The 17760-nt window shown below is 35.7% G+C and overlaps 1 protein-coding gene across 1 annotated transcript in view; it reads left to right on the plus strand.

Annotated features, from left to right (window-relative positions):
- Positions 1-3385: 3385 nt before the first annotated feature.
- The window catches only part of LOC143589581 (cytochrome P450 704C1-like), a 39361-nt gene continuing 24986 nt past the window's right edge, over positions 3386-17760 (plus strand). Inside the window, exons 1-4 of the mRNA XM_077070304.1 lie at positions 3386-3685; positions 3751-3966; positions 4058-4348; positions 9778-10101. Coding sequence (XP_076926419.1) covers positions 3386-3685; positions 3751-3966; positions 4058-4348; positions 9778-10101 — 1131 coding nt within the window. The remainder of the gene's footprint in view (positions 3686-3750; positions 3967-4057; positions 4349-9777; positions 10102-17760) is intronic.

Here is a 17760-nt window from a genome sequence, read left to right on the forward strand (position 1 = left end):
TTTTGCTCCATCATCTTCCTAGGTATGTCATATGTGTTTTACCTTTGTATCGTGGGCTAGGAAGCTCGTTTGATTGATCAATTGTCAATAGATTGAAAAACTAGGATTTCGTTTGTCTAGTTTGTTGATTGTTGTGTTTAGTGTGTTGTTTGAGGGAATTAACAACCAATTCAGATTGCGTAGCTTCGGTAGGTTATACGGGCTATGAAAAACTAAAATTTTATGTTAATGGGCCTGAATTGGTTGTCGGTTACTCAAACGGGTCGGTACAACGCGAATTCGCGTTTATTTGATAGTTACTGTGTTGTGCTTGCGAGTTACCGACCCATACAACTCGTGTAGTGTCATGTTGGCTAGTAGGCTGTGATTTTATCAAATTTGGTCCACACGGGCTGAGTTGGATGTTAAGTGCTTAAACAACTCATAAACGCGCATTTTCGTCTCACCTAGCACTCCCAGGGGCAATTTGGGAATTCTTTATTCCCGGGATTTTCTAAGGGTGGTTTTGATGAATATAAGGCCCCGGGGTCTATTATAATTGAACTTGATGAGGTAGAGGCTTTAGGTAACTCGAACCATGTTAGAACGCCTCGTAGGATAAACGAGTCCTTTCCGGTATCGTTAGTAATGATTGTATGTAAACCGACAGGCGTTTGAGTTGTGGGCATACTTAGGGGTTCTCTAGCTCATGGTGATTTCATGCCTTATGTCAGGTGAGTTCATGATGCCCCTTTTTAACTCTTTTTACGTTTTGGGCTGGCATACACACTCAATTACAGTTTTACCCGATTTTACTCGTTAAAACAATTTGAAGATCATTGTATTGTTTTGATAATGTTTGTGCAATTATGAAAATCCGGTGTGGGTTATATTCTGAGCCTTAGGATATTTTAGACTCGTTTGGTCATAAATTCCTTAAGGTTATATACATAGTTATGGTCTAGACTCAAGGATATTGATGGGCTTGGTAGTAATTGAATACGAGTAGACTTATTTACTTAGTTCATATTTTGGACTAACTATTATATATTACCTTATGGCCCATAGGCTTATTTGTAATATGGTATGTTTTGGGATGATATATGTGTGTGTGTGTATGCATGCGTTACCCTATGGCCTATGATTGGTGACGTTAGTTAGTCATTCGTGACTAAGGATGGCTTACTTGTGATATGGTATATTTTGGGATTATATATATTCATCTATATATATAGGTATGAGCATGTGCTACCTTATAGCCTACGGTTGTTTGATGATATTTAGTTCCTTGTGGCTAAGAATGATGTAAGTATGCTTATTGATGTGTGTGTGCCTGGTGATTACGGACGGGTCAAATATATTACTCGGGTTTTCAAATCCCGTGGTGAAGAGGCTCGTGTGGTGTGATCATCATTTTGGCGGGTCAAATATATTACTTGGGTTTTAAAATCCCGTGGTGAAGAGGTCCGTTGTATGTTAAACCGTGATCGGGTGAAATATATTACTCGGGTTATACTCGTGGTGAAGAGGCCCGTATCACATGTTTGGATGTGTAAGCCGTGACCGAATCAAATATATTACTCGGGTTTTCGTGGTGGAGAGGCTCGTGTCACGTGCTTAGGTCTTACCGTGTCCGGGTCAAATATATTACTCGAGTCTTGACTCGTGGTGAAGAGGCCCGTGTACGCGTGTTCGATGATGAATGTATTATTTGGTGGAATATATTTATTTATTTTATTATTATTCTCTCTACTGTTTTAGAGCTATAACTTTGAAATAAATTATGATTATTGTTTATGAAAAGTTGAACTCACTCAGCTCTAGCTGACTTTGTGTGTATGTTAGATTGACTTTCAGGCTAAGGATTGGAGGTTATCGCTTGGACGTGCTGGAGACTACTCGGAAGGTTGAAGGCATTTCTGGTCGAGGATTTCAAATAAAATAGATATTTTATTTACATTTGATTTTGGACACTTGTACCCGTGTTTGGGATTTTAAATACTTAAAATTTTTTCGCTGTTATTTACTCTGAACTTGTTTTAAATAAAACGAATTGTTTGGTTTTAAAATTTTGTGAAATTGTGGATGTGATTACCAATTGTAGGATTCCCATGATTTGGGGTCTTACAATTAACCTAAGACCATGTAAAAGCATGTTGCAAATAAATAAATAATATTTTAGTTTTATACTTGATTTACTTATGAATGGAACGATTTTGATTTTGGCAAGTGTGCATGAAACCAAAGCAGGCTCGTAACCGAAGTAACTTACTTGACCCAACCCAACCTAAAAGTGAATGAGCTAATTTTGGCGGATTTAAAAACAATAATAGTAATAGATATTTTATTTTGGCACATCAACATGTTACCAAAATCGGCCGTTCATTAGTAAACGAGTTGAAATTAACATTTTTACTCAAAACATGATGACCACATTGAAAGACTCAAGGAACCATTATATCTATACTTAAGACCTTAAGTAATTTTTTTTCTACTTACATTGGTTAAACCATTTAAATTATATAAGTGGTAACTTATAAAAATAGAAAATAAGCGTATTACATTAAATAAGATGAATTTAATTTACACTTATAATTTATAAAATTATAAACAAATCATAAATCTTTAAAAGTTTCCTTAACGAATACACTACAAAATAAATGGAACAACATCACGTACCTAGATATTGGGATTGTTTTGATGATTCTAGTGGATTAGCACAAAACATATGATTCAAAACGAATTAATGTTTAAATGAGTGTATTACATTTATAACATGATGGAGCTTATAAAATGTTATGAATTTTGTTTACGTTAATGCTTTTCAAAACTACGCTTCAACTATTTAGAGGAGAGGTTAGAGTGTACATGGAATATGCTTAAAGTGTAGAGAAAAAGAAGAGCCTTCCAAAGTAAATTATTAATTTAATTTTGAATTATTAAATTGTAAAGAAATTTTAAGAATACTAGTTATTTTTAAAAAATAGTAAAATCAACCAATAGAAATTAGCTAGATTGTATCTTTAATAGTATGTATAGAATATAGAATATATAGATTTTGTGTCCTTATTTCAAATAACACATCTTATTAAATTTTATCATTTGAAATATTCCATATAATACACGGGTTCAAAAACAAGTCAGAGAATATAGAATCTTACGAGGGGCCTGCCTTAACTTTTCTAACTTACCATCAGAATTTAAAGAATTAGATATTTGGGCTTCTGGAAAAAGATAATTGGGGTTGTCGAGTTTCGTGGGACAGTCGTAATCAAATCAGTATTTTAAAAAGCCTAACCCAAATCGCCTGGTTTTGACTTCTTGACACTTTTAATTATTCATCAACCCAATATAAAAAGAAGCATCACCCCTGACTTATTTCATAAGGACACATTCCCTCTCTTCTATGGAAGCTTTCATATATTTTCTCACAAATCCAATACTGATCATTACAGCTTTATTTCTTTTCCTTCTATTCCATTATATCTGCACCAAACCACAAGAGCATGGGAAGAAGTATCACCCAATTGGTGGAACAGTGTTTCATCTTCTCATCAACTTCAACAAGGTACACCATTACATGACTGATCTCGCCGAAAAGTACAAAACTTACAGATTATTTAGTCCTATTCACGGTGAGGTTTACACAACTGATCCCGCGAATGTGGAGTATATCCTCAAGACCAATTTCCAAAATTATGGCAAGGTAAGCTTTTTCTCTTGTTAAGTTTCTTGACCAAACTATATATAATTGGTGTACAAATATTGTAGGGACATCACACCCACAGCCTACTATCAGATCTACTTGGGGACGGAATATTCACAATGGACGGGGACCAATGGCGAGAACAAAAGAAGGTATCGAGCCAAGAGTTTTCTACTAAAATCCTGAGGGATTTTAGTAGTGTAACATTTAGAAACAACACAATAAAACTCGGGAAGATACTGTCACAAGCAGCGGATAGCAACAAAATAATTGATATAAACGTAGTGTCTGGTGACTTTTATCACTAACATACGTTAATTTTATGATTTGTGCTAAACTTAATGTTCGTGGTATATGTGTATATATAAACAGGACTTGTTCATGAAAGCAACAACCGATTCAATATTTAAAGTCGGTTTTGGAATTGATCTTGACAACTTGAGTGGTCAAAATGAAGAAGGTGCTAGATTTAGTCGCGCATTTGATGATGCAAACAACTTTACATCTAAAAGATATGTTGACCTATCATGGAAGATCAAGAGGTTTTTTAATATTGGATTTGAAGCTGAGTTAAGAAAAAGTTTGAAAATTGTTGATGATTTTGTTTATAAGGTGATCCAGCTCAAGATTAATCAAATGCGGAAGTCAAAGGATGAATCTTTGGTAAGCTTATATTATCTCCCTGATATACATGGAGATATGTTTTGGTCAGGGGCGCACCCGATATAAAGAATGGGGCCATTTGCCCTTCATAATTTTTTTAAGTTAGATACATTCGAGAATACTGATCGCCCCCATAAAATGGTGGTTAACCACCCCCACCCCCTGGCGTCAAACTATAACTATTAGACCGAGTGTTGTGGTCTTCAAATGAGCTACCACCCCATGCCGTTTCACCATTTGGAGCCCCATACACTATTACATCCATGCTATAGGGCTAGCCCACCCTTCCGCCATTTTGTTATCGAGCGCCAAGGGAAAGGAGGTGGGACCCATGGCAGTCTCAACCTATTAGACTTTTTTCTTCTTATTTTCTTAATGTTTAGTTAACTACGTAACAATGCTTCAAAATACTTGGTCTTAATATCCGAAAGTTACTTTAAAATTTTTAACTTCCTTATTTGAAATACAGAAATAAATGAATATGACCTGAAAGCTCAATCTTATTTTCAATTTCTAACGAATCTGGTGCCACTTGTACCTTTCTCTGCCTCTCACATTACTTTTTTCATTTTTTTTTATTTTCTTCATAAATATAAGGATTATTATTCACAGTTACTAAACTTTTACTGATTATCCACTCGTCTAGAGGTATGGAGTTTGTTCTTAACAAATGTACAAGGTTTTCAAATCCTTGCAAATACAAGATAAGATGGAAGTTAGATTTTAAATTAGGTAACTAATATTAAATCATCTACTATTCCACCATTATATAGTTTCTAATATTGGTAACACATGGTATTCAATTGTTATTAAAAACATCCAGAAAACATAATAATAATAATAATAATAATAATAATAATAATAATAATATATTATTATTATTAATATATTATTATTATTATTATTATTATTATTATTATTATTATTATTATTATTATTATTATTATTATTATTAGTATTATAAACGGAGTAAACTAATAGATTCAGGGCAATTCAAGGTTTAAGATTATAAACTAAGTATATTGATATAAAAACTTCAAAAAATAAAAAATAAATAAATGAAAACAACATAATATTTATGTTTATGCCTAATAAATAAGTAAATGCAGTGTGGCGTGACACAATTTATAATCCAAACATAATCTTTATACTTAATAAATAAGAAATTGGTTGCGCAACATGTTTTAATTACGCGAGCCGATTTTTTTCCACTTGTATCTAACTTCAACTCTTTGTATTTTCTTAATTTTAAAAGAAGTTCTTTGAAAAACAATAGTATGCAGGTCAATCACATCTTAGAGCATTTATATTCAGTTCCCTAATATATATCCATATATATCATATAATTATTATGATTAGTGAAGGCCTTTGGACCGAGTTCGTTAGTTGACAATTAGAAAACTAAAGGGGCGGCCCGCTTAATTATTCTCCCACTTGAAGGCCTTGCGATAAACTCTAGCCCGCCATTCAAGTACAAAGCAACCCAGTCATCGGTACCAGAATGGCCAGTTGAAGCTCCACCAAGCTCCAACTTATCAGTCAAAACTGATTCGTCCTCTATCACAACTGATTCGCACAATCCACCAGTTCCAGAGATAACCCGAGAACCGCTGCCACTCTCCTCTTTTAGCAAGAGTTCCCCATGAGAGATTTTATCAATCGGAATAACGGTCTTCAAAACTCAATGTTGTTTTAACTGTTCCCGGAACACAACCCGCGCTCCCACTGTCACCAAACCCTTTACCTGTTTTAGACTTCCAACCCCGCTCAGCTTGAATCACCTTGGCACCAGGCTCCACTCTTGCAAATTGAACCTTATTTTGCCCCTTCGACTCGGCGAACCCGACTTTGTTTTGAGGGACGGTCATGCTTCCCTCAATAGGCACTTCCACCATGTATAATGAACCACACCTGTTTCCACGAGCAATAACTAGACTACCTTTAGTTACCTTCCATTTACCTCCACCGAACTTTACTTCCATACCTAGATCATCCAGTTGAATAATAGAGATAAGCCTTCTCTTCAACGATGGAATAACCCTAACATTCTTCAAGTTCCAAACGGTTCCCAATGGAGTTACCAAATTAGCGTCCCCTATGCCCGTAACATTAAGAACATCACCATTAGCAATACATACCTTTCCAAAGTTACTAACCTTTAGATTCACCATCGTCTCCCCACTGTGCGTAGCGTGAAATGAAGATCCAGAATCCATGATCCAAGAGTCCACCACGCTATCAACACTACAAAATAATGCCCCGTCATCACTGACGCCTTCATTAACCTGTTCAGCAGTGTTCACCTCAACAGCCTTTCCCTGTAATCTATTTGGACAATCACTCTTAACATGTCCAACTTCATTACACCTCCAGCACTTCACATTTTTCCAAGTTCTAGACGAACTCCTCCCTCGACTCCCACTGCTCCTGTTATTTTCCCTTCCCCTGCCTACATAAAACATATCAGAAGATGATCCGCCACTCGTGCTTTTCCGGCGAACGTCTTCACCCAACATAGTGTCTCAGACCCCCTAAAATTTCAAACCATCGCCACCCCCGCTGAACTAGTAATGGCCGCTACAGTTCCAGACCAACTCTCAGGAAAAGAAGATAACAATATAATAGCTTGAGTCTCATTATCCAACTTGATGCCCACAGAAGCTAACCTGGACATAATTGAGTTGAAATCATTAATGTGACCCGTGACTGAACTTCCCTCGTGCATCCTTATCATAAACAATTCCCTCATCAAGAACACCTGGTTGGCCGTAGACGGTTTTTCATACATATTTGACGGAGCCGTCATCATGCCACGAGCCATGTTTCTTTCATGATATTAAAAGAAATGTTCCTCGTCAAAGCCAATGTAATTTGACCTCTAGCCTTCTTGTCCTTTGAGTTCCAAATTGCTTCTTCGACTTTATCCATATTATCCGGCTTTTCCTCCAATACCATATCCAAATCATGTTCCCCAAGTAACGACTCTATTTGCATTTTCCACCATGCAAAATCAGTCCTGTTAAACTTGTCGATTCGAACCTTCCCGTCTTCAGACATCGCAAACGAGAAAACAAAGAAAAATCAATAAACAAAACTCTAACCCAAAAACTGATGTCCTTTCTTACACCCCGAAACTCCTGTCAACAAATACCCGAACCACACAATCGAAGCAAACCCGAATAACAAACCCGATACTTGAAGCACCCAAACTGAAACAAACAAACCCTAATAAACAAAACTTTAATCAGAAAACAAGAACAAATACACCTGTCTCTTATCTCTCCTGATGTTGGCTGAAAAAAATGGTTGTTGTTGAACACGATTCACGACGGTGAACAAGCGTCAATATTCGAATAAATGAAATCACCTTGACCACAGCGGCGTAATTTCGTGACAGGTTAAAATGACGTATCCAAGGGTTTGTTAAAAACCCTAAATGCTTGAGAACAAAAAAGATTTTTTTTCTCTCTCTGTAGAGTCGAACAAGCCACACAAAAAACAAATAAAACCAAATTTATTTTATATGCCTTCTTCTTGCTTGTTGTTCACGACAAAAGCACAAAGCACAAACCCTTTGACTAGCAAATTAATGATATTGAATTCCTTCTTAGGAAACGTGCCACACCAAGAAAAAAAAATTGCTAAGGGTTACGAATAAGATTAATAAATCGGAAATAATTCTTCGTTTCTGTGCACCCGTGTGTTCAATAAACCTTCGGCTCTGATACCATTTTTTAGGTATTAAATAGAGTCGGTACGCAGCGGAAATACAAACACACACGCACAAACGAAAGCAATAAATAAGAGACACGAGATTTTGCTTGGTTTGGTCAAGGCGACCTACGTCTACAGGCTGCAACTAGGGTATTTTTATTAAGCGCAATACAAATATTACAATACATGACTAGATATATATAGAGAACAATTAGGTTTAATAGAGTAGGAAACAAGAAAACTCCAATGAGCCTTCCTCCATAATTAAGCGGGCCGCCCCTTTAGTCTTCTAATTGTCAACTAACGAACTCGACCCAAAGGCCTTCATTAATCTTAACAATAATTACATTAAAAATCATTACAGTTTTTTCTCTCGCTTTCAATTAAATATTACACTTTTATACATTTATCATTATCATTTCTCTCTTCTTTACTCACAACAGCTTTCAGAAAATATTAAAATCTTATACGGTTTGAACAATGAAACCCCAAATTTGACTTTCCCGTATAACATTTCTCACTTCTCTACTAACAACTACTTATAATCATATCATAAATTTCTCTCATATATTTTTAAAAAATAGGTTGAGAACGCTCTTAGCTTAATATAATATCATTTTATAATTTATAAATTTCCATTACTAGTTAATTAGCTAGTATTTTATTTATTCAATACATGCAATTGGTGATATATAAACATGATGTGGAACTTTTGCGAACTTACACTCTCATGTGATAACATGTGGCACTATACTTTCTCTAATATTTTAAAAATTAATTTTTTAAATATATATTAACACTAAGTTTTCAAGTATTTTAAAAAAGGCAAAGTATTTTTAACATGTTCGTCTCTCTACGCTTTAAAGTATTTTTAAAACAAATACGACCCTGTTTTGGTTTTTTAATTCTTACCACAAAATTATGTATTATAATGATTAAGAAACCAGCTTTTAACTATTTGAAAAATGTTTATTGGATTTTAATAATACCAATTAAATACGATTTATCGATAATAATCCCAATTGCATTTATGCCATGGTTGTCCCTCGTTAAAAAAAAAAGCTTAACGACATTAAATCTTTTTTTATTTCAAAATGATTTTTTAGGGTATTTATCAGAAGAAGAATACTAGTCGATTGATGTAAACGCAACTCGAAATGATGCTTCAAATGACTTGATTAGTGCTTCAATTCGAGTGTTTGAACTTCCAATTAATAAAATTCAAGCCATTTGGAGCACCGTTTCGTACTAAGTTTTACATCAATCGACTCATATTCTCCTTCCGATAAAAAAATCTCTAAAAATCTGTTTGAAATTCAGAAAAAACTTAATAGGGTTAAGTTTTTTTTATTTTAACGTGGGACCACTTAGGGCAAAGCTTTTAAAATATGGGACTACAAGTGGTGATAAACTCGGTTGGAGTTATTATCAATCAATAACATTTATTTGGGATTATTAAAATTCAATAAACCTTTGAAAAAAATATGTTTTAATAATTGTAAGTTTTGAAAACTTTTTAAAACAATAAGTATTTAAACATATAGATTTGTAGAAGTATTAATAAAGATAAAAATTCTTTTGAGTTTCAACTTTATTTATTTTTTAATTTTGGTGCATGCTGGACATATGATATCGTTAAAAGTTTTATATACAGTAAAAAATTGATGGCTATTTTCGTAAAGCATATTGAACCCTTGATTTTATTGAGCCTGCAGCTCAAAAAAGAAGACATCATATCAAGGTTTATTCAGGTTAACGATAAGGATCCAAAGTACTTGCGCGATATAATACTAAACTTTATGCTTGCCGGTAAAGATCCTATAGCGATCAGCATGTCATGGTTCATTTACTTGCTTTGCAAGCATCCTGAAGTTCAAGATAAGGTTGCAAAAGAAATCCTAGAAACAACAAGCATGACCAAAGAGATCAAAGATGTTGAGGACTTCGCTGCTCGTGTGAGTGACGGTGCACTTGACAAGATGCAATACCTTCAGGCAGTTCTGACCGAAACTATCAGACTCTATCCTGCGTTGGCACTAGTATGCTTTCTATTCTTGTTAAAATACCTATTTCAGTTTTCATTTTTTGATTTCTAAGGAAATAAACTTCATTCTCTTATTTATTAGAGTAGCTAGTTTTTTTGTGTTACATTTTTTTCGTGCTACTTAAGCAGTAATGGCTTAATTAGCCTTTGATTCAGAAATTTTATTATTTCAATGAAATTTGGTATTGATTTATTTAAATAGTTTTTCTCCGTTCGTAAAAAGGTTGATTGAAGAAAACTAGAAAAAAAAAAAGAAGTATAGTGGATTGGTTAAAAAATCATAAATTATAGAGTAAAGTGTCATTTTCGTTCTCGTTGTTTGGCAAATAATGCGAATTTAGTCCAAAAAGTTTATTTTTTGCATATGGACCATCCACGTTTCCTAATTCTTGCCAATTACATCCAAATCACTAACCCCGTTAAATTTAATCGTTAAGTCAGGGGTAGACATATCTTTTCACTCTTTCTTTATTATATGAGTAAAGTGTCAAAATCGTCCCTGAGGTTTGGTCTAATTTGCGAATTTCGTTCAAAAATATTTTTTTTCGTAATTAGACCTCGATGTTTCCCAACCGTCGCCAATTTCGTTCAAATTGTTAACTCGGTCTAAATTTAACATTAACTCAGTGTTTTAGGCATATAAAGGGTTTAGCTCAGTGTAATAATAATAATAATAATAATAATAATAATAATAATAATAATAATAATAATAATAATAATAATAATGTAAAAAAACACGTAAAAGGACAGTAACGCCCCTGAGTTAACTTTGAATTTAGACCGAGTTAACAATTTTGACGAAATTGGCAACAGTTAGGAAACATCGAGGGTCTAATTGCGAAAAAAAAATAGTTTTGGACGAAATTCGCAAATGAGATCAAACCTTGGGGACAATTTTGGCACTTTACTAATATAATAAAGGAAGAGTGAAAAGACATATCTAGCCCTGACTTAACGATTAAATTTAACAGGGTTAGTGATTTGGATGTAATTGGTAAGAATTGGGAAACATGGATAGCCCATATACAAAAAATAAAAATTTTAGAGTAAATCCGCATTTTTTGCCAAACCACTAAGGCATGACACTTTACTCTAAATTAAAATATGAAGATTTGAAACCATGATTTGATAAATAACTTTTTCCATCACATCAATTTGTACTTTAAACCACACACATTTGGTAAAGGGGAATTCGACTCTTCGGTAAACAGATATTTTACAGACACCTTCTATTTTTCTAAAAAAGCCGGCTTATACTTCACGCATAGAGCTATATACGGCGTATTGGTCGGTGTTTCTAGAAAACAACACCAATTTTGTCTTATTATGTTCCTTTTTTTTGTTTTTTTTCTTTGTTATTATTTTGGTATTATTATTGTTATTTATCATTATTATTATTAAATACTGTTTATTTATTTATTATTTATTATTATACGAAATTGTTTGGTAAAAGTTTGGTCAAAACAATTAACACATAGATACACTAAAAATCAGTGTTATATTGATAAAGTATACAAATAAAAGTAAATACGACAAAAAAAACATAAAAATCTAAATAAAGTCGAGGTCGAAGTCATCGTCGGCCACGAACGCCGCATCGCCAACGTCGGCGTCGTGCTCTCCCCTGCGCCTAGCCCCAGAATCCTCGGCATCCATGTCGCCGCCACATCCGCGTCTCACGCTAGACGTGCTCGCCTCGTGGTAAAAAATGGGAAGGTGTCACACCTCGACTAGCACAATGCGGAAGCGTAAAACGGGAATGTAACAGACACCTCTGATATCAACAACATTGTTTATAAAGAAACATTACAAACTAATTTACATTGTATTACATTTCATTGTTCTATCATAGTTTCAAAGTCTAGGTGATACAAATAAAACTAGTTCGTTAACTATACGATCTTACTACTAGCACCCTTGCTTCTATTCACATAGCATCAACCACACACCTTGGGCAAGTAACAGATCACCAAATCATTCCGATTTAGGTACACCTGAAAAGCAGTTTAAAACAGGTCAACTACTAGAGTTGGTGAGTTTCACGAGTTTCAAGAAAATAGTTATGAGTATTCATAAGTTAACACTTGTAATCATGATATAAGTATGTATGTATGTAAATGATGTAATTATGCTAAGCTACAGTGAAGTCTTGACTATTTGTGCTGCGTGCATCCATTTCCCACGCCCAATCAACCACTGTGGCCCCCTTTTCGCCCACAATATGCCCCAAGTAGCTATGTCTAACACTACTTAGCGTGTTGTATAATTATGGTCATGTGCAAACGGGGTAAAGTCTCAGCAACACATGCCGGCTCCGTTTGGGTTTGTCAAACCAATAGTACTATTCACAAGCCACCGGCTCGAAGTTAATCACTGTGTTAGTGGGGACTTTCGTGTGTTAGCACTTAGATAATTCACATCAATACATGTTTCAGGTATGTATATGTAATCAAACATGCTTTTCACCCAAAAAGTTCGTAAAACAGTTTAGAAGTGGGGTCATGAAACTCACTATTTAGTAGATAATCAGTAGTACGTCGGTTCGAGGTTTGTGTAACTTGTAATCACGGTTTCCTATAATCAATATTATAATAATATTAATATTTTAATATTATTATAATCTCAATACTAAACTGGGCTGTATAACTAATCTGGGTATAGCTGGAACGCCCAGAAAGTGGCAATAGGCTTAGGTTGTGATGTTGTTCAATGTCTATTACTTAAAACCGAACTTGGCTTAGATTCCCGTTTTCCCAGCTAGGCCAAGTTGTTCGTTTACGCGTTCAGAAACAGTTATGGGGAAATAAGCTTGGGTAAATGTATTGGTTAATAAAATGATTAAGTTATAAAGAAAGATCACATATTGGGGTCCCGGATTAGCTACATGGCCCGTTTTCGTTAATTCAGTTTGAATTGAGAAGAAACGCGCACAATCTATCCAGATTGTCCAGGTTTCTCATAGAAAGGTTCGTTTTTACTTAATTAATCCAAAAATATGATTTTTGATCACTCTTGGTGTTTTGATATTCCCGCAGGTTCGTTAATCGCGAACTTGCCGGTTTATATAAAAACTGAATTTGTTTAATCTTCAAATTAGCATAATTTATTAACCGTTATTCATTAAATTATGAAAATTTAGCCACTTATTAATTAAAATATGTAGATTTTTATAAAAATATTTCTGAAATTATTTACTAATTTATTAATTAATAAAAATTCATTTTATCAGCTATATTTCGCCTGAAAATCGTCTGTTTACCCCAAACAGTTTACAAAATTCCACAAAAATTTCTGAATACTCAAATTATGTCCCAAAACAACCTTTATTGATTCCAGAATGTAAAAAGCTCGTGCGATATTTTTTTCGGCCCAAATTCGGCTATAAAAATTCACACCAACGCATATGCACAAAACACCTTTAGACTTCTCCAAATGATCCCAAAATTCATATGTGATAAAAATACATTAAATATGAGTTCCCAGAAAAATTTCATAATTTTTGAAGCATTTTAACTATTTTTCCCCATTAAACGTCCTAATTTGGTAATAAATTCGCCAAATATTCTCGAATGGTCGAAAAATTACCAAATTTGAATAGGGACTCAATGAAATAGTCCCTGATGTCCCTGAAAAATTTGAAGTCCTAATAATATGCACATCACAACCTTAACGTAAACAGCCCGTAAGCGAGTGTTTCGGCATTACCTTAGCGGTTTTGGTTCGTTTCCGCCTTTCTAATCAACTTTTCAAGCTCTTGTGCTCCTATTTAGGCTAGATACAAGTCCTATATCACAAACCAAGCAATTTTTCATCAACATAACAACCCTTGAGTTAGGGTTTCGGCTAGTGCACAAAAACGAATTTTGAACCGTAAAAATGCCGTTTCAACCCTTTAATCCGTGTTTATGGCAAAAAAAAACCTATCAAACCAGGTTCCTTACCATGTGTATGATCAAAAAATGTTTATGGATCATTTTTAGGATTTTTACATGGTTAGGAATGATTTTTGGCAATTAAACAATGTATATATGATACTAAACATAATTAAAATAGGTTAAAATGATGAAATTAGTAAAGTTTACCTAGGGTTTTAAGGTTGAACTTAAGAACAGCAGGAGTCTTGTTATTTTTCTGGAAGAAAATGGTCACAAAATATCTAAAGTTGCTTATGTAGGAAGTTTGCAAAAATAATAATCATAATATAAAAAATTGGCGTACGGAATTTGGGTTGGCCCCCCTTGGCCCATTTTGGCCCAATAAACTGATTCTAAAGGCACAAATGCGAAAGCCCAGGTCCAAATTTAGTCCGGGTTCGGTTTTTGGCGCGAAAAACTTATCGGGTGCGTCAAACAGTGCGAAAACGAGTGTTTTTCGGCTAGTTTTTTTTAAAATTATAAAAACATACTGTATGTTTGTAAAAATCGAAAATATTTTCATGGATCGCTTAAAACATTTCAAATAAGTGGTTGGTAAGTCTTTTTCGGCTTAACGGATGACACAATGCTTGGTTTGTAACTATCTTTCGCGTTTAAATCTATAGCGGGTAGTTAAACGAGCATGTTTTCGTTTAACTTGTTTGCTATTGAACTAAGGCCATATTACTAATATTTTAGCTTATATTAAACGTATATCACTTATAGATGGCCCCTCGGGATTTCTGGGTCATAACCCGACCCGTTCGGTTAATCGTTCGTTTGTTGCGCAAAAAGCGTTTATTTGCTTAATCGATAAATACGTACTGAGGTGTACCTTGTTTTGGCTCAAATGTCACAGAAGGGGTGGCGGTGGCACGGGGTAGTGCTGTCCAGACAGCTCTGCTGTCCGACTACTAACAAGCCAGCTGATCTGGTGCGACATCTGCCTCATCCCCCACTCAAGGGCCTGCAACCTGGCGTTGGTGGCTGGATCCAGACGCACCGTGCGATATGTGCATGGAACGTGCTGCGGCGGCGCCTAACAACAAAACAATAAAAATACGTTTAATAAGCAGACGAATTAAAAGAAACAATAAAACAATAATATATTAAAACGTACCTGACGTGCGCCTGGATCCTCATGTCTGACACCACCGCCATCCGAATACCCGCCGGCCCCCTCCCCTGCGTCGACAGACTCATGGACAATATGCACCTCCGGTTCCAGAGAGGGGGAGGCTCGACTAAAGGCACCGGGACGTAAGGCCCGCGTGCCCCCGGCCCAGCCACCAGTCTGTCGTACTGGCAGTTGGGCCCGTGGAATGTACGCACAATGTGCACGCTGCTGCAACGGCTGCGGTTCAGCGCGCTCGGATGCTGTAGTGCTCCGCGCCCTGATTACGACCCGCGATGGACGTCGCAATCAGCCTATGTAGGTACCTGTGTAATATAAGATAATATAATTTAATAACAATAATATAATATAATATAATATAATATAATATAATATAATATAATATAATATAATATAATATAATATAATATAATATAATATAATATAATATAATATAATATAATATAATATAATTAATTCATATTACATTATATTATACAATAAAATACATTTTAAGAACATACCTACGCAGCGGGTCCCTAATAGCCGAGACCTTGGCCTTGGTGTCCAAGGCCTTCTCCCCGAACAGCTGATCGCAGATGGCCCTCCACCATACCCGCAGGTCATCGTCCGGCATATGGTGGATGCTCTCCGTGTATATCGGGAGGCGTACCTCCTGCGCTGTGTATAAGCCAAGAGCAACCGCGAACTCCTCCATGGAGAGATGGACGTCTTGCCCGATCATGCGGAAGGAAACCTTCGAATGTGTCGTATCGGCACCTGACACCCTCATCTGAATCTCTGGCGTCCCAGACGCACGCAGCCTGCAATAATATAATATAATATAATAAATATATAAAAAAACATAATAATGTTGAGTAAACATACCTAACGTTTATCGTGGAGTAAACCTACAGTATCAGCTCCCGGTGCGCTGATAGAGGCATACTAAAGCACCGGCTCCAGGGCGTACCCTCTCCGATGTACCCATCCGCCCGCCGGTGAGCGTTACAAGACTCCAAAAATGACTAGGAGATTACCGTGTTGTTAAACGGGAACATCTGGCGTAGGCGACTGTATCATGTGTGGGGCTTAGTACCCTCAGTGAACTACAAATGTGGGTAGGTGACCAACACGTTGTTACTCGGTGGGGGTCCCTGGCCCCGCCCCTGCCCCATCTCCAACTCCTCCTCTTACTCGAGCTCCAACTCAATCTCGTCGTCTACAAACTATAATAATAATAAATAAATAATAATAACAATAATAATAATAATAAATGACAATAATAATAATAGTATTAATAATAAATAATAATAATAATAACAATAATAATAAATAATAATAATAAATTAATTTATATATATATATATATATATATGTCAGAGGCGGCGTATAGGGCTATACGCCGCCACTAACCTTCACTGTAAAACCGACGGCCGGAGGTTTTAATCATCCCAACAATAACATAATCATCATCATTAATTCATTATCACATCATCATCATCATCAACTTAACATAATCATCATCATCAACATAATATTAAAAAAATACCACCATGTCGTGTCGGTGGCGGGTCAAATCTCCTAGGCTCGTGTCGTGTGGTGTGGTGTCGGTGTCGGTCTAATAGAGACTTGTGTTTGGATGCTCGGGAGAGGGAATTCGAAATTTGAAATAATGAGGCAACTGAGCAGACGGAGCCATATAAGAGACATAATACGCCGCGTATAGAGCTATTCGTGGCGTATTAGGTCTATTCTTATTATTATTGTTGGTACATGATGTCAGTAGTTCAGTATATAGTGTCTGTAATCGAGTTAGTATGTTTTGTATTTTGTATTAACCGAAGTTAGCTCACAAGTTCTCTTATATAGGCGAACTTGTGGAACAAGCGAAGTTAGGGACAACTTCGCCTAAACATGTTAGGCGAAGTTGTCGTATGATATAAACGTTTAGGTTACGGCTAGGTTTAAGAGAAGTAATCAGTTGTTTACGAGTTGTTTAGAGTTTGTGTAATCGGTGATCAGTGAATCACGTGTTTCCAGTTGCAATACAACGTGTATTTGTTTATTGTAACGTGTGTTTGATCGTGTTTAACGTATATCGTCATCTACGCTCGTATCGTCTTACGTAGGGATTCCGCACCTACGTAGAACGAGATATTCCGTGAAGATCCGGCTGGGAACCTACAGTTGGTATCAGAGCTTTTGCTCGTGATTGTGTGGTTCGGGATTATCACGCGGGTGTAGAAATCGTTCCGTTCGACTATTCGCGGGACGAGTTTACGTTAATATACCGAATTTTTGTGTCCTACTCACCTCCCACCATCATAAACAACCCATTACACCTTCGCATACCTCGCAAAATGTCAAAATCAAACCTGCAAAATCATCGTGTTCATCAGGCGAAGTTGCCGCTACTGTTGTAGGGTTTAGGCGAAGATATAAGGTTAAGCGAAGTTATCCACAACTTCGCCTACCTCACAAGTTCGCTTATCTCAAGTGAAGTTAACCACAACTTCGCCTACCTCACAAGTTCGTTTAACTTAATCAGGCGAAGTTTGAGAAATCAAGCGAAGTTAAGACTAGTACTGTTCAGAATAAAAGTTTTTATTTTCGGGTTTCTTTG

Source organism: Bidens hawaiensis, unplaced genomic scaffold (genome assembly GCF_021521415.1).
Source record: "Bidens hawaiensis isolate Kalapana, Puna unplaced genomic scaffold, B.hawaiensis_p1.1 tig00037638_1, whole genome shotgun sequence".
In the NCBI taxonomy this organism is placed as follows: domain Eukaryota; kingdom Viridiplantae; phylum Streptophyta; class Magnoliopsida; order Asterales; family Asteraceae; genus Bidens; species Bidens hawaiensis.